General features: G+C 38.6%; 1 protein-coding gene across 1 annotated transcript in view; it reads right to left on the bottom strand.

The window, feature by feature from the left end:
- Positions 1–23,794, bottom strand: part of eys (eyes shut homolog) — a 202,249-nt gene that overhangs the window by 34,230 nt on the left and 144,225 nt on the right. The window contains exons 41-42 of the mRNA XM_059359709.1: positions 12,583–12,733; positions 901–1,009 (exon numbers count right to left, since the gene is read on the bottom strand). Of these exons, the coding sequence (XP_059215692.1) occupies positions 901–1,009; positions 12,583–12,733 (260 nt within the window). The remainder of the gene's footprint in view (positions 1–900; positions 1,010–12,582; positions 12,734–23,794) is intronic.

The following is a 23,794-nucleotide window of genomic DNA, read 5'->3' as shown; positions in this document are numbered from 1 at the left end:
TAAATTATGCAGGATTTCACCAGCTTTGCCAGAACACAAAATCCGGCAAGGTGCTGTGGTGGCCAATCAAATAAATGCATGAAAACTGTATTTTCACCAAACAAAAACTGATGATGCTGCATGCACAGCTGGATATCTAATGCAGGATAAACCAGAGTAAATAAAAACATCAAAATTCCAGCTTACAGCAGGATTTCACGTCCATTCATCAGATTCGCTGGAAAGAGATTAACATGCAAAATGTCCTCTTTTTTAATGTAATTTATTAATAAAATAGTCTATTTGAGTCTCATGGTGCATGCTCGAACTTTGACTTTTTTGGTTTATTGTATTTTCACTGTTCACCTCACGATCATCATGACCAAAGATGCAACTTTCCAGTAAAATCCTTCCTCATAACACAATAAAGTGCTGTGCATTGTTTTGGGGCCTGATAAACCCTCAGACTCATAGATCTATTACTCAAGCTGGAATTCCTGGATTCTTTCATGTTATTTTCATGATTATTTCACCGCAGGGGCTGTTTTCTGTCTGAACACCCACTTCATTTACACTAAAAAGAACAAAATCTATTGCATGAGTTGGTTTAACCTCAAATTCACCTGATTCCACAAAAGTTATATAAGTGAATAGAGACAAATATATTTCCTGGAATGAAGAAAATCCATAACTATGATGGAACGGTTTTAAAATGTACTGACATACAGAAACAGAGCTGTTTCTATGTGAAAACACATAGTATGTGGCTAAATTACATCTGATCTGTTTCCTTTTATTGTGTGCTGATGCATGTAGAAGCTGTACAACAAAGATAAAAAGACATGATTATGGGTTAGAGATGCAAATGTAAGGAAATGATTGTGACAAAGGGTTGATGTGACTGCAGGCAGGTCAGGTTACCTCTGACGCTGGGTGTGACACGTACTCCTCGAGACGATGAGCCGTGCCATTATCTGCAGCTATTTCAATCATACATGACCCTCCTTGTTTGCCAACAGGCAGATTGTATCTGTTGATAGAAAACAGAGAGAGAGGAGGGTGTGTAATATCTGACACTCGCTGTAAATCTAACAAAGCCTGAAAACAATTCTCATGGAGAGACAGACACAGAATGAAGCTGCTAATGTGACCACTGAGACTATACTATAAAAATGGATGACTACATATACATTACGCACTATTTTCTGAGAAACTTTATGCACTAGTGGATAGGCTTGGAAGCAATGGTGCGTTTTTGTATCCCACGCCATCGCCCCAAACACCCAGGAGACGCAACCAAAATAGAGAACGGCTTCCACAGCTGGATTTAAATAATAAGTCCAGAAATAGGTTCCTGCTCAGTGCTGCTGATATTTTTTTAAAGTTGTTGTTCTTCAGCAGATATGAAATTCACATAATAATGCTTGTAAATACACTGCAGATGAACCATAGCTCGGGTAACCAGTCAGCACCCGCTGAATCTAAACAAACAAGCACTATAAACACTATACAGTACATAGCTGAAATAAAACATATATAACAACAATAGCAATACTAAGGACACAAATCATCCTGCAAAAACATTATCATGAGTGAAAGTGCTCATTATGTCATTCAGGATTAATTAATGATAAAAATGAGGGCACAAACTAGATATACATTATAAACCTAATGAGTAGGAAGACAATTTTATCATTTGACCCTCTGTGTGTCTCTGGGGAAATATACAATTGCACTAGTCATTAATGTTGCAGCCATAATGTTAAGTAGCTGGTCTACTTGTGTCATATTCCAGCTTTGGCAAAGTCAAGTGATTGCCTCCCTCCAATTCATCACCGGCTTTATACCGGGAATATACAATAGCAGCCTTTTTACAGGGTGCGCATTATGCAAAAGGTTGTACACTCTGTGCCACACGCATAAACACGATCCTGTGAGGGAGTAATCTGCATGATGTGCCTTTGTTCAATAGGTTTATCACTGTTTTGCTGCGCACATGTAATACTCTTATCTGCAAATATGATTCTGCAAAATTCATTCATGTATTCTTTGCTATCGTACCACTGTTGATGAGGAAAAAAAGCTCCAAATGTCTGCTTTAGTGGCCAGATGGAAACAATCAGGGCAATCGCCCTCCTGCTAATTTGAAACAGCCTTCCAGGACGCCTCCCTGAGGCAATCACACGCATGCACCTTCAGGTAGGACTAATTACAGGTATGGAAATCATAAGAGCTGTTTTGTGCGCACAGACTGATGAATTAAGGCACATTTAAAGGGACAGTTAACCTCATATCAAAAATACATATTTAAATTCTTACCTGCAGTGCTAATTATTAATCTAAATTACTATATGCTTTGTGGAATAGTGGTTTCTGATTGGTCATAGGAGTAGACTAGGAATAGACTATTGCTGGGGCAGAAGTTAGCTTCCCATTACTCCATCAGAAAACAATCCAGAAGACTTTTCTAATAATTCAAATACATTTGGAGAGCACAAAACTTTCGATTCATGGTTAATGGTTGAGCCGAACTGTCCCCAGGAAAGAAAAGAGAACAAGAAAACAGCTCAGAAAAAGCAAGAGAGGTTAAAAAGACACAAAGAGGTAGATGACAGAGAAATCGACAAAACTGAAGAAGGCAGGCAGAAGTAAACAGAACACAGTTTGGGCTGTGGCAGTGTTTAAAGATTGGTTAATTGAAAAGAAAATGTCAACAGAATGTGACAGTTAGCGTGACGGGGCAGAGAACCTCAATCAAGTGCTGCTGTCATTCTCTGCATCTGTTCAGAATTAGGAGCTACATTACTGTGGACACTGCTCCAACCTATTTTCTTTCAACTGAAGCAAAAAACATATTTTTTAAATCAAGAAATAGAATAGTATTTTGTGTTAAACTATTGATTTCTTTAGTGAGTAGCTGTGTAAGAGATGGGATTTGGGATTTTTGTGAGTGGTTTAATGTTGTACCTATAGTATGAAATGAAACTGATGAAACTGCTCACAACGAGGTCTGTGGATTGTCTTGAGTAACTGGGTCATGATTTCTGGGAAGGGACATTTATTTTTTTAGGGCATATTGAGCACCACAAGCCGAGTTCAACTCACACCAAAACAAACTAGATTGATAAAGAGAGCTAAAAGTAAGAGAAGAAATATGCATGTTTGTTTTTTTAGTGAACTGTCTCTTTAAGACTAAAAACCTTAAATGCAATCTAATGTCCAGAGACGTTAATCAACATCTAAGGGTGCCCAGTGGGTTTTTGAAGTCATTCTTTCATTCTCAGCGAGTGATTCAGAAAACCATTTTGCCTCACTGTTTATTTTAAAGCCACAGGAATAAAACAAGATCCTAATGAAAAGACTGCAGTGATCCAATAATGCAATCCATGTCTCTGTGTGCAGGCTGTTGGTGAGGTATGAAACATCACAATATTGTTACTAAAACTCCCTGTTGCCGAGGGCATTTGAGACATATTTTGGTGCTTACTACAGTAGCTTTTTATTTGGCCTGCTAATGCTGCACAGACTGTCCCTGTGAGACACAGAGAGCATGCTCACTAAGCAAACAGGATGATGTTACTTGATGAGCTCTCGTGAGCACATTGAATGCTCCACCAGACTAATTTACATTGGTCTTGCTCTAAGGCATAAATGACTATTTATAAAGATGACTGTGACTACTTTACTAGTAACTAGATAGCTAGGAATGTGCCCCATAGCTGCACATCAACATCACCACCTCACACACAAACATCCAAACACAAAACCACAATGGATTATATTACACAAACAAACATAGGAGTGAATCAGAAGAAAAAAGAGGCCGGGGTTTGTCTAACGCAGAGATGAAACACTGTAATTTCTTATTAGTCTCCCTGTGCACTATTCAGTGCCGGGTCTCACAGGACCAACAACAGCAAATTCCCAACTTGAAGTAAACAAACAAAAACGTATGAATATTTCATTTTCTCCAAACACACAAAACCACAATATGGCTGTGATCATTTTTACTTACTCAATCATCATTTATGCATTTCTTCATCTGGCTAATGCTCTAATCATCAGTGATTTGTCATCTCTAACATCCTCATTTAGACCGTGTCTGGTGTGTGACTAATTCAGTGCAACTGCAGTGCATACTGCAACTTTCCAGAGGATCACCACTGAAATATTACCTGCAATGTTAAGGGACCTCTGCAAATATTTTCAGCACTGCACCTTTCCACAGAGGTATTTGTTAAATCTGATGGTAGGTGTTTGTCTTTACAATCCCATTTGAACGTGCCTCCTTCACAGTTCCCTGCAGAAAATTAATAATGAGGGAGGATCATCATTAAAATATTACTATTGCATAAAACATCTGAAAGTATTGGCAACAGATGGCAGTAAAACATCATGCACTGCGTTGGTGCCCTTGCAACAGTTTTATTTCGGCTGATAGGCAAGGTTTTTTTTTTTCTTAAATGGCTTATTATTCTAATCATATTTCAGATTCTTACAAAAAGCAAATGATAATGTGGAACATGTTAGTGGTGAATTTATAATTTGCAAGTAATTGAGTCATTTAGAGTCAAGAGTCTATTAGTTCTGCAACCAGAGACTGTGCTCAGTAGTGTTTCATACCTGTGAGCAGATACAATGTAAATGGGTCACACAGATTATATAAGGAAGATGAGTATCACCTGTTACTTTGATTTTTTTTTTTTTTTAGCCCAAAGTGCGGTAAGATTAAACATCAGACGTGGCCGAAAAAAAGAGAGAAAAATTGCTGAACAATGATGCATTGATATCACACCACAGCACCTACTGCACAACATGTCAGGGGGGATCTGTTTGTTGGTTTTTCCTTAAGTGCAACAAGCCCTGTATCAGACCATAATCTACACCTACATTGACTGTAATGCCTGCTCTGGCTCTGGTGCAGTGACTTTCTCACACGCAGCACTGCAGCATTTGCTGCATAATTTGTGCTGTGACTGGCAAGCCTCAATTAATTTGGGTAGCCTGTGTTCTATCATTATATCTCCAGCAATACAATTAGACAGCACACAGCAAGTCTCTTGGCATTGTGGCTTCACAAAAGAAATTTCAAGTGAGCAGGCAGGGCTGCTGGTTGCTTCTTCAATGAATCTTTTATGGGGCTACTTGTCAATACAGCGTTGAATGCTGTTTGATTGATAAACATACGCTGCCGCACATTTGGCATTGTGTCAAGAGGATGTGGATTTAAAAACAAAATGCTCAAAATTAAGAACTCACTTTTCACCCAGTTGCACATATGGCATGGCACTTGCCCAAAATAAATGTTGTTTCCTCATTACTCTTCCAGTGATTAAAACCCAGTGGGGAAGTGGGAAAGGATGGGTTCTGTCCAGTGTTATTGTGCAGTTCAGAAAAACTAATCAATGGCTGTTTACTAATTACTTTTCCAAATTGCAAAGGGATTACTTTACCCATTACTCAGATAAACACTAATTACAGCAGCGATTGTTTTACTTTTGAGTAACCTATAGGCTCGTACACATGCTCATGTGTGTGTGTGTGCCATAATGCCGATTGATGGACACTAAACTGCCCTGTTAGTTCTTTATTAGCAACATGTTCTCATATGAGGTGACAGCAGGTCAACAGTTGTTCCTGACCTGAGCAGAAGGTGAACTCACACAGTTTCTCACATTTCTGTGACGTTCATTCACAGACTGCTCAGACGTTCTGAAAATTCCAACTACTTTGAAATGTCTTCTCACAGCATGTCTGTTTTCTTCCTTGTACAGCAGCTGTTGCTAGGCAACATTTCACACCCACATGTGCATTTCTTTTTTTTTTTTTTTTACATCAAAACCATATTCAATAGTCAGTGAATAGGCTACTCAACAATATTATCAACTTTAAACATGAACCTGATTCAGTATATTAGAATGAAAAGTAACAGCAACATATTACTTATTATTTATTAATGCATTAGCCACAACACAGTGGTGTTATTATTTCAGATGTGCTGTGCTGTGTTGTGTGTGGACTTTAGCTTTTAAAGCAAGAAGACATTGCTTCAGGAGATTTTATGACTTGAGGCAAGGGAGGCTGGGTGACTCAAAAATGTATCCAATGGAGAAAAAAAGATAGGTTACAAACTCAAAGGAGGAGACAGATCCCATTGTAGGAGTGGGATAGAAAATATGCAATGGTTTTATTGGAATTTTACTGTACTTGTACATAATAAAGTAATGTATATACACTTTATTAGGTACACATGGTCAACTGCTCGTTAACACAGATATCTAATCAGCCAATCACATGGCAGCAACTCAATGCATTTAGGCATACGGACATGGTGAAGACGAGCTGCTGAAGTTCAAAGCGAGCATCAGAAATGAGGAAGAAAGGTGATTTAAGTAACTTTCAATGTGGCATGGTTGTTGGTCTGTGTATTTCAGAAACGGCTGATCTACTGGGATTTTCACACACAACCATCTCTAGGGTTTACAGAGAGTGGTCCGAGAAAGACAAAATATCCAGTGAGCCGAAATGCCTTGTTGATGCCAGAGGTCAGAGGAAAATGGCCAGACTGGTTGGAGATGATAGAAAGGCAACAGTAGCTCAAATAACCACGCATTACAACCAATGTATGCAGAAGACCGTCTCTGAACGCACAACACGTCCAATCTTTAAGCCGATGGGCTACAGCAGCAGAAGACCACACCACTTTATTAGGTACACCTTACTAGCTAATAAAGTGGCCAATAAGTGTACAAAGGTGGCTTAAAAACAGAGTGATCTAATCTGACCTAATTTTCCACATGAAGATCTTGAAGACTTGTCAAAAGGAGTGCTGCTCAGCTTTTAAAAACATTAGTGTAATCTCTCCTGTGGCTTTGGAGGAGCTTTTTAAAGTCAAAGGAAATAACTGTGATGATGTAAGTGGGGTTAACTCTCTTTGGGCTACAGACTTCAAAACCTCAAGCAAAACTCAGTGTTATAAACTTGGGTTTAAAGACATGGGCAAGGCAAGGGTAAAGGGTAAATAGGAATTGTGGGATCTAGTGTTTTTAGAGCTTGACCTATAAGAACAAAAAGTTTGATGTCAACCATAGAGTATGCTCTGTCTACCTACAATAACAGGACTTATCATCTCACAAATAAACTTCTCATTATGACACACCATATATTTTTTTCTTTGATCACTGAAGGGCTCTTTTGGCTATATGTTGGGCCTTATTAGCTGGTACCGGAGATAGAAAGGCGGTGGAGGGCAGGGACACTGACAAGATCACTGTCCATTGTGTCATTGTGGACATCTTCATATGCCAATTTGGCAGACATTGCCCAACCCTAGTTCCATCTAATTTGCCCTCCACACCGTTTAACTGGAGTCAACCAAAGCCTGCTGAAAAGGATCAGTCAACACCACTCAGACTACAAACGGAAACCAGAATGCTCAAGATATCAACATTTTGTCCAACTGATTGTGCATTTATAGAAAGATATCTGTTTATAGAGACTCCAGTGACTTTGACCTTTGATCGCAAAAATCAAATCTGTTCATCCTTGAGTTGATGTTTGTGCCAAATTTATAAAACTGCTAAAATCAAGGCATTCCTGAGATATCACATTCACAGGAACAGGACGGAATAGGACAGACAACTTGAAAACATAATCCCTCTGGCCACCGCCGTCCCAGGCAATGACATGCAACAATACTCTATTGAATTACCAAATAAGCCTGCAGACAAGGTGCTTTGGGTCCTTTATTTTCTGTGATCAAGCATTTCATTCAGTTCAGAAAACTGGGGGAAAATTGCAGATGTAATGGCCAGGTATTCATGCACAGCTCATACTGAAGCAAAATATTTAGAGCTTTTTTAAAAACAGAAATCTATAAAGACATCAACATGAACATCAAAACCATGAGTGTCTAGACACAAAATCTGTCATAGAAAAGAATATTCCCACTAGCTCAGCACCATACTCGAGACACTACTCCCATTCCTTTGAAAGATGTAGAAAACCACAAAAGTGGCATAAATTTAAATAATCATATCTGCCTGAGTCCACCTGTGACAAGGGAAGAAGTGTGATGCTGCAGAGTGCAATGTGTCATCCTCGTTGATCTTTGACTGTGTGAGAATGAAAATTACCCCAACAGTGAATGCTAAGCACAATGGGATTCAACCAATAATGCACAAATGACCGGGGGAGCATTTGGTGTGTGCTGCTCTCACACTTTAATCGTGGTAGTATTGCTCCGCACACCCCCAAAGGAAAACTCAAGCAACATCAAAAGACCAAGCCAACAACAAACATGTCCTCCCCAAATGAAAAATGACACAGGCACACTCCTGCACACTCCCCTTTGTGAAAGTATACAGCAGCACAGGGCTTTTTTTTAGTGGCCCTTTTTCTTGCTAACTCAAGTCTATACTGGAGTCCTACAAATGGGTTGTTTAATTTTATTAAAAAATACCAAATTGAATATTTCTAGAAACAGAAAACATACTCTAAGGTTGCTATATTATGGTAATGTTTTGAGTGTTTCACATCTATTATCAATCTACCTGTCCATTATGCATTCTTTCACTGGGAAACACAATTCACCGTAACACCATTACATTCAGAAAATCTGCATGACTATTGATGGTCCCCCATGAATAAATACAAGCTATAATATCCTACTTCCTTGAAACGAAACCCACCATTTTCTACACAGACTGCAGTTTTAGACAGATTATAAAGTGAAAGTAAATCAAATGCAAGCTCTCCTCTGCTCACTTTAAACAAAGGCCCGACCCACTATGTTTCACGTACATGACAGCCTGTTTGGATTGTTCTGATCGCTTTAGTGCAATCTTGGTCTACAAAAGCTGCTCTACAAAGGGAAAATGTGATTCATTCAATTATGTTTACTGTCAGAACAGGCTGATAAACTCTTGATTAAATATTCACAATGTCTTTCATCCCTTTGTTGGGGATGATTAGCGAGATGGAGTGCTGTAAGACTGTTGAACAGCTCTCCTCTGTGGCTCACAGAGAACTGTAAATAGGGGTAAAAAAAATCCATAACAGCATTTAATGCTGAGTTTTAAAAGTTATTTATATATATCTTACATATTACATCAATTCTGTTGATACTGGAGCGGAAACAATGTCGAGCTAAAACATTTAAGGAGCAGCAACAGCTGTGTAAACCACCCACTAGAGGGCTTTTAATTCCATTTAAATAAACCCACCACATCGTTTAATGTGTTGTTTTGTACTCATCCCTGTAACTACGAGCAATTATATCATTATCAAAACTACGGTGCATAAAAGCCCAGCACGGAAAAACATCAAGAAAGCAAAGTGCTTATTTTCATAGTACGGTGCTCTGTGTTGAACAGAGGTGTCATACCACCTCTTCATGTGAACAATACCACATCAGGGCAAAAATGAAAGAAAAAAGCAAATGTTTTCATTTTCTGCTGTTCTTTGTATAGTCAGAACAGTGCTGGAGATGACAATAAGATTGCTGGGTAGGGAATAAGAGTGTGTGTGAGTGGTGGAAGAGGGGGAAAAAGAAGGAGATGAGTCTCTGATACAGTGACATCCAGCAGTTTGGATTTTCCCTGTTTGCTTAGATTATTTACAGTTAAATACAGCCACTGCCCTGCACTGCAAAGACGCTGACAGCAAGTTGAAGCGGCTGTATTCAGTGTTGCCAATCCAAGGAAAGAAGGTATTCACTGCTCAAACAAGACTAGATGATGTCATGCGCTCATTTGCATATGAATAAAATTGCTGAACCGATCAAGAATAAATAGAGGCAGAGCTCAGCAGCAGGCCCTCTCTCATTTCTCCCACTGGCTCACTCTGCCCCACAGTGTCTGAGCTGTAAGCCTGCGTGTGCACCACAGAGACAGAAGATCAGCTGTGCATGGGGAAACATTGTGATCAGACCTATTTGGATGAGACTGGCAAGTAGTGCGAATGCATGTGGATCAGGTTCAACATTGGGTACAAAATGTGTTGCCAAATGCCTTGGAGTCAACTGTTTTCCCCCGATAATCCAGAGGAGTAGCAACATTTCCTGCATGTGGTTTTTAAGAAATCATTGCTCCCGAGGAGGTGTCTAAAGAAATTTCCTAAATCTAGTGACAAGTGTGGGAAGTTGGCAGAGGTAACCGCTTTTCATTATTACATTGTCATCTAAGCAAGCTAAAGCCATCTGACTCCAGCTGTGTTACTGCTATGCAGTTCATGCACTGTACACCACATTCTCAGAGCTTAAAACATAAAAGCATTTAAATACTTTTTTTTTCTGATCTCCGTTTTTAACATGGTATGCAATCAAACTAAAGGTTTGTTGTGAGGAAAAATAATTTTAGCACCATGAGTCGGAGTTTCAATATGGACACAATTTTAATATATCATTTTGACAAGCAAATTGTTAAATGTGTAGATAAACTTCAAGCAGAAGAGCTGACTTAATTCCTTGCTAATTAAATATTTGACATTATCTAAAGGTTGGGTCCATTATTTTTTATAGTTTTATATCACTCTGTAGAGGTCCAGTAGTGTTCCTTTTGGTATATTTACTTTTTGGTCAAAGTATGTATGTTTGAGCTATATTATCCAAGCTCTCCTGTAAAATGTTTCCCATGTGACCTGACATTGTTTTTTGGATGACTGATTCATAGCCAGTGTGTACTGCCGATGCTATGTTAACATTTTTTTCCCCTTTACCTTGCTGTTGCTTATATATGGTCTCTTCCATGCCACCAGATTCTATTGACAAAAACAAAATTTTTTGGCTAGTCTCAAGTTACCACCATCCAGTTCTGCGTGTGTTATTGGGACTTTCTGATCTGAACTAACATGGCATGCACAGCAGCATATCCTGTGCCATGATTTCCAAACATTGACTCACTTAGTGCTCAGGTCCGCTGCTCACTATGGTAGCCTACGTCACTGCTTTTTACCAAGGCTGAGTGGGCGTTTCCATTTCCAAAACCCAGAAAAGATAGCAAATGGACTCAACCTTTCAATGAGGTTAAATCAATAATGGGAACATGCTTTTTAAAATTACAATGTGTATGAAATAACTGTACTGAAAATATGAATTTAAAGCCCTGAATGCTGTGGATAAGTGTGCAGACATGCCTTTTACTTTGACATTGAACATCAATAATCTGGACAGATTTGCATGTCATGGATCCATTGATAGGTCATTGAACACATGTATGCAAGATAAAAGTTAAAACTAAAGTAAAAAAAAGTATGACACTCTGTGCAATGCCACCCATACTCAATCATAACAATTTCTGAATAAGTATAAGAAAATGAGTGGGTAATCCTGACTGTGTAAGGTTTGTCTACCATATGGAGTCAAATTAGAGGGTTTCAGGCACTTACAGGAAAATGCCCCACAACCATTTGTAGAAATGGCCAATTTTCCCAGCAGACTGAATATCAAAGGTTAATGATCCTAAATCTCTCTGTGAACTATCTGCAAGTGATGTACAAGATTCCATGGATGGCAACAAATATTTTCCCTTTTTTGCACGGTCAAAACATTAAAACTGTAGAGTTTCAGACATAAGGTGAGCTAAAGTTGTTATTTAGCACATACCTATTTGTTTGTGCTAACTGTAAGAAGGCAGAAGGTATTCCTATTTATTTTGCATTATGAGGTTGATGTTAAAGTAGTTCAACTGAAAAACCTCCAATTAAATACAATCTTCAATGATTTATTTAAATGGAAGTTTCAGAAAAATTGAATATGTGATTTTAATTTTCTGAATGACACAGCTGACTGTAAATGCTCACCAACACTGTCAGCATACTGGACAATTCTCTTTCTTTATGTGATTTTGACATTCTGACACATGTCAGAGGCTGCACTGTTCGGGAGGTGCACAAGAGCCCAGGGCATTAAAGTTGGGAATTGTCTGATGTAGTGAGCTTTCATTGCACTTCTGTACTACCATAGAATTTAATTCTGTGATCAGTACTGAAGTGGACAGCAGCTGGACAGACAAGCTTTCACAGGGTTATATCAAAGAGACCGTGACATGCGGCCTTGTATTAAAATCCCATTGAGCACAATCAAAGTGGGAAGCACTGAGCACTGCACAATACAATGTGTGAATTTGCTTTTTTTCTCATTTCTTTCTATATTCTCAATTTATATCACTAGGCTTTTGAATTAAATTGGTCATTAGTCTCATTCCTTCTTTCTTTCAACAACTTGAGTTCTAAACATCGGCCTTCACTCTTTACAGAATGTCATGTTTTTGTAAGACTTGATTTGTATGATGCAGATCAACCAAATAATTCGAGAAAGGTATATCATTCTGTAGACAGAGGGAGTTAAAAATCTTAGCCATTCAAGCAATGACATCATCATCCCTTGGTGGCTTATTTACAGTGATATTTACATTTGGTACTTCTACACTTCCCACACAAATACATCCTGATTTATATTAACAAGGCTAATTACTCTTAATTTAAAGACCATGGGTAATAATATATCATGCTGATTACAAAACATGTTATTTCTAAGACAGTGATAATGACTTTGCCAACAGAAGATTTAGGAACAAAAAGAAAAGTAAGTAATACATATCATACCTGATTGTGATTGGCATCCATCTGTTATTATTGATGTTCTGGCCTGCAGCTGCATTCAGAACATGACTGCCACCACACCCAAGTTGCGCAACAGGGCTTCCATCTTGCAGGAACACATGAAGGAACTGATCCCCAAAGTTCTGCTCCTGAGCTGAAATGGTAAGAAAGTATGTTTAGTAAAAAGTCTCTTCTTCTGAATTGCCAAATTCAATATATATTATCATAGCTACAATATTCATGACTTAACTTCAGGCTTAACTCTCAAGATACCAAATACAGAAAATGAGTTGCGTTGGTGTGTGAAAGGAAATGAAAATGTTTCAACAAGAAGATGGAAACATGGTTAGAATGAGGCGTGAGCATAGTGGGAAGTAATTATATTATGCTCAAGGTAAATCCCCATCCATCTGTTCCGTAAGCAGGAAACAGTCTCTTTATTGTTCCAATTTAAGCAAGTAGGGCTCAAAGGACTCAGAAATATCCATCTACTAGGACCTGCTAAATGTCAGTGTGTTGACCACAAGGTCATACTTGTTGTGATCAATACGTATCATATGAAAACCCAAGGGAGGATTCCTGCCTGCCAAGAAATGACAAGGCACAACCAAAGGGTATGCCTATGTTCAGACAGGAGTTTAACAAGAAGGTACTTCACGTGCTATATCAATAGATGCAGGAAACAAGCAGTGCAGAGAAAGACTAATCCCTACTGAAACCCATCAAGACGAGTTTTGGTCTGTCCTTTGCAAAAACTGCAAGAAAGCAAACACAGGGCTCCCCTCCCTTCACACCACCTGTGGAAACTAAAGTAATTGACCACAAAGCACATGTTGGACCTCAGTGTCAGACAGTCCTTGATGCACCAACCTGGTCCTCTCAGAATCCAAGCTACACTCTAGTCTAGTCTGAAAAAGCATGGTCCTGCTGTGAAATTGGTTCACAGTACATTGCATCAGGACTGCATCACTATCAACTGAATCTCCTCTCCCTACCAAAGTGCCATGGTGCTGTCTGGGGGTATTAGGATAACTATCAGCTTTGTCAGACTCCCCAGGAAAGAGGAAGACATGCAAATATCTCCAAATATGGAGTATCATGGGTTAGCAGAAAGCGGTTCTGCCTCAAGAGGGAAAGATCCACTTCTGTCCACCGGAACAGATATGTTCCAGTAGAGCTGCTAGACTGGGGATCCCAGGAGTACCCTCTGTTGGAGGAGGCACAGGTGTGCTTATTGGGCAGGTAACCCAGGTGAGACCCCATTGAGTGTCTTGAGTTGTTTCACTGTTTGCACTTCAGTTGATCGTCATCATTTGTTGAGTGAATAGGTTATTTCATTTGATTTAATATTCCAAGTTATGTTTACTTTGTCTACTTTTTACATCTAGTTAACTCTGAAATTATTATATGTATCATATTAAATATGATGTCCTCGAGTGGGCATGTACTGATGTATTTATGTGATTCAAAGATGTTTATTGATGTTGTGTATTCAAGCGAACTGAAAGAATCTGTATGTAAGGTTTCTTTCATTTGTTGAAATGAAACCACTTAATATAACCACTCAACCTGAAGAGAAAAAGAGAATAAATGCATTCAGGTGGAACCTGCTGATTGCTTCTCCATACTCAGAACAATCAAGTCAAGTCCGGTGCATTCTTGTAAACTATATATCGTCATTACAATTTCTTGCATCCAACAGGGACCAACCAACCAATGAAGAGGCTTTTCATCAAAAAAGTTTAATTCACCATAGATGCTAGGTAGATTTGTTCCCTCCTGGTTACTAGGAGAATGGACCAGGTGATGTTTGTGATGTTGCAGGTCAAATCACAGATTGGGTTCCAACGACAACAATGGTAAGTGCATGATTTTTTGTAAAAAAAAATAAATATCGGCAGGACAGTCACATGTCAAGAAGAATGATGGTAGGGTGTTACAGGGATGATGTACTATTGACCCAGAAGTTGGTTATACATATAAAATAATATTCACAAATAAACACCACTTTTTATGGGGGTTTTTTTGCGGCAGGTGTAAAACGTTCTGTAGTCTTGTTTAGCCACTTTTAAGACTAAAGATTTCACCAGTGAGGTATTTATGTCCATGTTTTTATGCCCTAGAAAAAAACTTGAAAATCTTTTAAAGTTGGCATCAGGCATCTAACTAACCAAAAAAAAAAAACATTGACTTTGAGATGAGCGAACCGGAACAGCTCTAATGCCAACTAATTTCCAGGTTCCACCAAGGTTCCCAACTTAGTTAATATATGGCTGGAATGAGTCTCTGGGAAAACAGCACCACCACAAGAAAGTAAGTGGGTCTCACAACTCTCAATGCTCTAATCAGTCTTGGTTGTAAAAAAGGGGTATGACCTCAGCCTGATGGTGAAAGCCAAAAACTGTTTCTGTTTACAACTTATATAGGTGGTGAGACAGCACCATTATTAGATATGGCACCTCTCAGACTCATGTGCATTATATGACAACGGGGGTTTCGATTGTCTCATGCAAGTGAGACAGTGCAGTGGGGGAGCGACAGACAGCGGCATTATTAATCCTCCCACACAGGCTACGGGAGTCTTGAAAAAGTGGAGAGAGAGTGCACAGCAGTCCCGGACCGCTGTCTAATAAGACATGAGAAGAGGACAGGGAACATGAGAATGCAGCTCTATACAGGAGACAGAGATAGAGAGGGAGCTTGGCACTCTTGTGCCACTGTCAGGGAAGACATGGAGGGCAGAGGACAGAACAGGAATACTGCCCTGTTAGAGAGCCCTAAAATGTTTCAGTGTTTTCAACAAGGCACATTTCACAGCTGGATTAGAGTGACAGGAAGGTGAAAATCCAGAGGGATCTACTGAGTAGTAGCAACACTTGCATGGTTGACCCCTTGGATTTCACAATTACAATGATAATTGAGCCAGGACTTTGTAGAGGGTAGACTGGCGTAGTCCGCTGGGCTTGGACAGAGGTGTGTGGGCTGCAGAAAACAGCCTTTTGGCTTCATAATTTGTAAGCCATATCTCATGAAGTAATGGCATGGTCGGAGGATTTGGACACTACGGGAAACTGGTGCAAAAGCTGTGCTTGTTGTTTCAAGGCTGCATTGCAACTGATATGAAAGCTCTGAACAATTCCTTCAGGGTAAGAAGGGCATCCGGAAAATCCCCACCTCTTTGTCAGAGGGAGGCTATGCTTAGCTTAATATGCTGCACTCTGATAATGCATTTTCTAAGCCGACTTGGAGGTCTTCCCTGTCATATGACTCAACAGGGATGCACTTAACAGTACCATATTACTAACCGCTGTTGCCGAATGGACCACAGGAGGAATATCTTGTTCAGATAATCCACCGTTTCCTCATGCTTGTTCTGTGGAGGGGAAGGACTTCTACTGCCTAACAGGAAATAGCAGCAGGGACAAAGACAGCCACACCAGACTGTAGATTCAAACTGTAAACTTTTAAATGTTTTACTTGCCTACAGCATTTAGTTAGTTTAGATGCTATTTGAAGGGACAGATCTTCTGTTGTTATTTAGTCAATTTATGTCTATAAAGGTTGACTTTGTATATGAAGTCCCTCAGGGAGCAATTCACGGGCCCCTGCTGTTCCGTTTGATCAGGCTGCCAGCATGATTTCTACCATATGTATCCTAATGATAATTAATTGTACATATTTCTGTCTTTCAGAGACATGAAATAGATTATCCAATATGTCCCTGCAACTAAACAAGACAAAGATACTTCCAGTAAAGTAGTAGAAGTAGTAGTAAAGTAGCAGTAAAAAGTTGCAGTGTTCATCTTTTGTTGGTTAACAATTTTCATTGTTCTCGCCAAAAAAGCTGGCTTTTTGAAAAAAGTTGATCACATGTCACCTTTCCTATGCTCTCTGTATTCCCTTCTTGTTAATTTCAGAACTGATTATATATGATCTAAGCTATATACTGCAAATTGTAGCCTTTTGACTGCAAAACCCTGCGTGGCCATGCTCCACAGTATACTGACATGCATGTCAAGGACACAGGTACCCTAGAAGGGGACAAAGCTGCTATTAGTTGTTGTGCTTTGAGTTAATTCCCTTTCCAATGCATTTGATTTGATTAGTTAGCATACTGTGTCTCCATGTCTGTACACATTTTACGCTCTTTTGTAAAACAAATTCTAATCAGAATAAATTGTACATCTGTACATTCTAATGCAATCAAATACCCAACAATCTTTACAAACTTGTAATGTTGTTCAGTTTCTGTCGACATTGTTGTTAATTTATTTATATGTTTATTACTGAGGTTAAAGTTAAAGGTGTTGTTGTACTGGACTACAGTTTATAGAGAGGTGTTTCAAATCTTTTTTTACCCCTGTTTACTTCAATGATGGGGGCAGAATTTTTAAAAACATTTCTGTATATAATGTACTTCAACATCATTGTGCAATGCCTGTGGAAAGCAGCCTCAGCAGAGCCTAGGAGAACAGCTAGAGGGTGTATTAGTTTCCTGCCTGAGGACCACCATAATGTTCTTTTTTCACCACAAATTTGTGCTTCGATATTAATGGATTTCTACCTGGTTGGTTACAGATGTAATTGCTTATTTCAATTCCTCTAATTCTTTGCAAGTTTCTCCAAGTAAACAGTCATTTGTCAGATTTTGGCTGGTAAATCCTGTATCTTGTGATGGTAACAAGAGGAGCTACTAAAATTTTCTCATGTTCTTCTCTCGTTTGGCATGAAATAAGAACATCTGCTTATTCAAAGAACTGCTTTATATCGTAACCTTGACTTTCCTGTCTCAAACTATCATTTTTAACACATTTTTTTTGTTTGAGGTGTGTAAGAGAGAGGTTTTAAAACCATTTTTCAGATGTGAGGAGAGCTTTTTCAGGAAAGCTTGAAAAATATAATGGAAACATGCATCAAACGTTGTGTTATACTGCAGAAAATATTAAGACTGTCAGGGACTGTGCCGACATTTATTATGTCTGAGAGAAGGCACAACTTGAAATGAAACTCGAGTTAAGAAACAAGCATAGAGACTATGTTAAATACTTTCTTATTTTCAGTAAAAAGGGATTATGACTCTTTAAGCAGGCAGCGGGTCTCTCTGAGTTGTTTGTGAAAAGAGCAGCAGCCAATGAAGTCACCTTGAAAGTGGGTGAGATGGAAATGTAAGTGAAAGTCTGAGGTTTTATGACTGCTGTTCATCCATAATGCCCCCAAAAAGAAAGATATATATGATTTTTGGATCACAACAGTGTTAATATCTCTTATTTTTTTCATTTATTGCATGCAATTTCATAACATTTACTGACTTTTATACAAAACTGCAGGCAAACTCAAGAAAGTAGATTATCTGTGTGGTATTTTATTTTATTACCAACACATGTTAGTGTGGATACATGACAAGTAAAACATGATATTGCTTGCACATAATTATCTAATATTACTATTTCTTAACTACATATTCAGTAGAGACTCCGGAGAAAAACCACAGACCAAACTTCCTTCTGCAACAATGAGCCTTTGTCTCCTTTTCAAAGCTGTTGTTTAGCGCCATAACTCATTTGTTGACAAATATTATTTACTATAGATGTCAATGTTGCCCCATCCTTTATTTTTCTATTTCTCTTCCGTGCGGATATTGTTCCCCGCCGTCCCCATGGCCCTGTTACTCTGCACCGAGCCTAACAGAGCGTTCGTCCTTTTGTCAGTGCCTGTCACCTGTTCTCCCTCCTGCTCTCTCCCTGCCTTTCTCTCTCTCCACACCTCCTCGTATTTCTCTTCTCGATCTGACAATTGAAGTCCAGGGGGAGACTTGCATGTTTGCTTCGGGGAGAAGTGTAAAAAGGGGGAGCGGAGAATAAGGAGCGAGGTCTGGCGAATAGATTCTCCGCATCTCAATGCATGTCTTTTGGTTCTCTTCTGATTAACTTTGTCTGTTTGATCTCTGGAGTTTTCTTTTCAGTTCCTATCCTCTGATGTGAAAAAGACGGTGCACTATGAGCCAGGAAGCATTACTAGATAAAAGGCACTGTGCCCTCTATATATGCTTTCTGAACATTCATCTCTTTTCATGACAAGGCTCACAGTCTGCTTTCTGGCTTCTGTATGCTGCTGCAGTGAAATGTTGTAAATATAGTTATGGAATAAAGCAAAAAATAAGTTTAATTGAACCTAAAATTATGAACATGTTTTCTTATTTATTTTCATGGCAACATGAAATCCTGAACATAGTGAAAACTGAAAATGGCCTCATGTTGTCCCAGCAGTCATTATTTTTCAAACTAATCTATGAAATAAATCTGTGAAGACTCGGACGAGCAGTGACTTGAGATCAACGCGGCCAGATAACGGGTGGCAGTGGATATATGAGGCAGCTCATATGACAGGGTGGAGGTGAAATGATTCTGCTAGCTTGACATCCAGCACAATCTAATTCACTTGACACATATCACATCTGATAACTAACTTCAGGCATTTTTCCAATCTGATCCCTTTCTAGCCAGCTCCACTGAGATGCTCTTCATCTCTCCCTAGTGACTTACATCTTTATTTTAAGCTCCAAAACTTTAAAAATCATATGCAGGAAAAATGTCCAATGCATCAATTATTATTTGTCTTTATTCTAAGGAAATGTATACATGTTTTAGCTAAGTAAATGTATACATTTACTTAGCTAAAACATAAAACATTGAACTCCTTAAACTTATCTTTCCAGTATCATCTCACGCCAGTTAGTTTTATAATCGACAGGAAGTCTCTTTTCGTCCAAAATAAAAGTGTCCGTTATCAAAACAGGCCCAAGGCTTTTGCACAGTACTGTATATATCTTTTATTTTGCCCATGTATGTATGTTATTTATACACATTGGAGTATGTTTAAAAACAAATACTAATAGAACAACTTGCATGTTTGAACATAATATCTTTGGTTTATTTATAAGTTTATAAATGCAAAAAGCCTTTGATATAAAGTGTATGTGACATTTATGCATGTCTTTATACATACTGGAGTATGTATAAAAACATAGCAATTAATGGATTAATTGATCATTAAAATTATTTTTGTTTGAGTTGGCAGGTTTCTTCCAAACTCCATCCCTAGTTAATGGTAATTTTCTTCATCACTCCAAATCTGAAATGCTGTTTGCTAATCACTGCACACAAAGGAATATTAAAATGACAGATTCAAATACTAATAGAACAACTTGCATATTTGAACATAATATCTTTGGTGTATTTGTAAGTTTATAAATGCAAAAAGCCTTTGATATAAAGTGCATTGCTTTTGGAAATGTGAAGCTATCCTCAATCAAGTGTTGAAAAACATCAGGAGGGCGAAGAACATGGCTAAGAAATATACAGCCCAATTCTCTCTAGCTTTATTCTTTTTGTTCATGTAATGTGCTGTTTTTCTAAAAACATCCCAAAACAAGAATTATATAAAGTACGGGGTAGCGTTGCTTTGCAATTAGTCTGCTGCTCTCTTCTCAAACGTATCATTTCACAGTTTCAAGTACTTGCTACATAATGTCTCCTTAACTTTTCGAAACTCAAACCACTGAATTCAACAACAATAACACAGACGTATTTTGAAAAACTCCCACCTCCAGTGCACTTGTGTCAGACAGGATTCTTCTGTATATTTGTCTGATAGCGCCACTGCCTGTGTGTATTTAAGGCTTCGCTGACTGACCTTTCAAGTGCACCAACCTTATACAAAGCACTAATTTAGAGTCCTATTAGGTTCTGGGAGCTGGCTAATTAATAGCTCCTTAACTGCAAAGATTTAAGTCTTTGGTGGAACACTGAGGAACTCAGCTGCCATCCTGGGAGGCCAATGTCAGCTCAGAGGGAGAAAAGTCAAGCGAATATTACTCCAAGGAATGCAGGACTGTTTTATGGTAAAAGTACAAAAACTTATATCTTTGCACACTATAGCTTACACTGTTAAATCTAGAAGAAATAGTTCCTGTGTGTTAAAAATGCTGATTATGCTTGCATCAATTGTCCTTAACATTAAATTAAAGTTACTTCTTTGCATATTCATGCAGTGTCAGTAACATCACATGTTTGTGGTTTTTAAGTGGGCAATGCATCTTTTTTTCATCAAAAGTTATTTTTTCTCTGTTTTTCTGTCAAATTTGTTAGTTAGTAAACAGTAATTAGCATACGGTTACGGTAGTTACTTCTTTTTTTAATTGTGTTACTTTTTTAGTGTTTTAAACTCTTTGCTGAATAATTTGGAATGATATTCAAGCTCTGTTTTGATGGAGACGGAGGGAATTTGTGGTGCATCAATGCGTATCATAACATTGTGTTGAAAAAGAGGTGAAAATTAGCATTTCTAATTGTGAAAAAATGAACTACAGTGCTGAAGGCAGGGCCCCATTCATTCCTATGAAAGTTCCTCAGTGGTCCATGAAGCCAAAAGTGTTCGACTTTGGTGCATAAAATTACTTTTAAAATTACTCTTCTGCACTGTGAGACCCATAGAGTAGGTGCACCAGAGACTTCTGCCTTCTGGTTTAAATAACTCAAATGGGGATGAAAATAATTTCATTGTGCATCTCTTCTAGACTTACCAAATGTTATTGGACCAAATAGATTAAATAAAATAATTTAAAAATGATCTACCTCAGGCCTACCTCTTTCAAAATTTTAAATCTATGGGAAAAAGTCTTTTTGGGCCTGTGGGAAAGGGGCTCTGGATTCAAGCTTACTGCTCACCACCAAACATTGCCAGTTATTGGAGCCAGAAAATCTAAATTTTGATCAAAGGACAGGAAGTTAAGATGAAGCCTGTGGTTTATTGCAATCTTTAATAGGTCTGTAAATGTAAATGTAAATGAGAGGCCATGAACCTGCAGACAGCGTCACAGATAAGAGGTCCATCAAGGTTACACCAGCAAGATGAATGTAGTGATCGGTGCTCGGTATGTGCAGAATAAATCACCTGTGATCGCCACACAATGCACGGTGGTAACATTTCTGTTGGACCTGCACCTCACTTGCTGTGGTGTCACATGGGGACAACGATAATCTCACAATATCAAGGTGGCTGCAGTTTTTAGAGCAAGAAGCCCAGTCCACCGAGACACACTTGGATGTTTTTTGGAGTCATTAGAGGACCCGCAGCTCCAGGCATTCATGTAGTGGCTTCACCCCTAAGCTGGCTGGTATTTAATATATGCATACACACTATGAACAGATGTGTAATACACACAAAGCTAGATAAATGGAACAAAGTTCTCATGGCTCAGCTTTCTCAAGCCATAAAAAAAAAAACTCTTCTCCCAAAACAATGCTCTATTGTTACGAGGGTCTACTCAGTGGCTCTCAGGCCTACCTATCCAGATCTCCTTCTACAAAAGCGAGTGTGTGTGTATGTGTGTGTGCAGGTGTGGGAACAAAAGAGCTGGCAGGAGGGAGATGTACAATGTGGAGCTCTCAGTTGATGTAAAGGGTCAGCTCAATCCTCGTTCCCTTATGTGACCGGCCAGCTCTTTCCTTCTTATTAGGATTCCTTTGTACGCTTTCAGTTTAAAGCACAGATCTGCAGCATCCAAATACAAAAACAGACAACCTGCAGCTGTCCACAAAAGACAAGGCTGTCTGTTGTCCTTCCCAAGAGCATGGTGTACTTCCCTTTTTTCTCACATGTCATTTTGTTTTGGTTTGAAGCACTTTTTTGGTAAAAAGCAAAAGCAAAAAGTATCTCCTTAAATAAATAAACACCCTGTATCTTAATGGCAGCCAGCAGAAAAAGTGGTCAAATCCTCTAAAAAGAGGAAAAGCCTCATTGCTTCCTTGCCTTTCTGCTGTAGCCTTGGAAACGCAGCACTCATTTTTGTGTCCCACAATTCACTGCAACAGTCATAGATGAGTCACCGTGCTGGTGTCCCCAGGTGACTTCTTTTTTAAGTCCACTGATTTTTAATATTAATATTCGGGATTGATTGCACTCTTTTAGCAGTGTCCTTCGCATGGTGAACATGTTACCGAACTTGGATCAATTCACATTTCATTAAGTCTTTTCTTGTCTTTTTTCCGCTTTTCTGTGGCAGCATAACAAGCATCCTGCTTGCCAGCACTCAGAAACAGCATCATACTTCCAATATAATCAGAGGCTGATCAACACAGCGCAGGCTGATGTGTCATTACTGCATTATTACTGATCCAAAACACAGAAGAGGTCGAGCACAATAATAACAGAGAGAGTGGAAGGTTCTCAGTCGAGATAATGTCCCTTATTTGTGACATGTCTTGACCACATTAAACAGTGTTGATCAGCCATTCTCTACTGAGGGACATCAAAACAGAAATAATATTTGTTGCCTGGAAGTACATTTTCCTATTATTATTTTATTACATCTGTTTTGCCCAAAGTTAATGGAATGGATAAGAAAAAACTAGGACAGCATGTTTTTATTTTGCCACATGGACGTTTTGGGCAAGACCTTTTTTTCAGTGTGTATTCTGGCACATTCACTACAAAAATTTGCGGGTATGTTAATTATAGGTGACCACAACCAGGGAGAGCCACAACTTTTGATGATGATGTAAGATGCTAAAACATACAGTCATGGAAAAAAGTATTAGACCACCCTTGTTTTCTTCAATTAATTGTTCATTTTAGTGGCGTGTACAACTAAGGGTACATTTGTTCGGACAAATATAATGATAACAACAAAAATAGCTCATAAGAGTTTAATTTGAGAGCTGATATCTAGCCATTTTCCATGGTTTTCTTGATAATGATTTAGGTAATTATCAAGAAAACCATGGAAAATGGCTAGATATCAGCTCTCAAATTAAACTGTTGTTGAGCTATTTTTGTTGTTATCATTATATTTGTCCAAACAAATGTACCCTTAGTTATACCAGGCATTAAAATGAACAAGAAATTGAAGAAAACAAGGGTGGTCTAATACTTTTTTCCATGACTGTATATATGCATGTACATTTGTTAATTGAAAAATAAATAACGAAAGTGAAAATTATCTTTATTTTTGTGTTGATTGAACAAACAAGATATAAGATACTAATTCGTAAGCTTTAGAGGTGCTGGTTGGTGGGTTTTGTATAGCTGTTTCCTCCTGTTTCCAGTCTTTATGCTATGCTAAGCTAACCATTTCTTACGCAGTGCATGTACAATGTGGGATCGATATTCTCATCTAACTCGTGGCAATAAAGCGACTAAGTGGATTTCTTATGTT

The sequence above is a fragment of the Centropristis striata genome, chromosome 20, assembly GCF_030273125.1.
Source record: "Centropristis striata isolate RG_2023a ecotype Rhode Island chromosome 20, C.striata_1.0, whole genome shotgun sequence".
Lineage (NCBI taxonomy): Eukaryota > Metazoa > Chordata > Actinopteri > Perciformes > Serranidae > Centropristis > Centropristis striata.
Note: the sequence above shows the minus strand (reverse complement) of the source record. Positions and strands in the feature narration are given on the sequence as shown.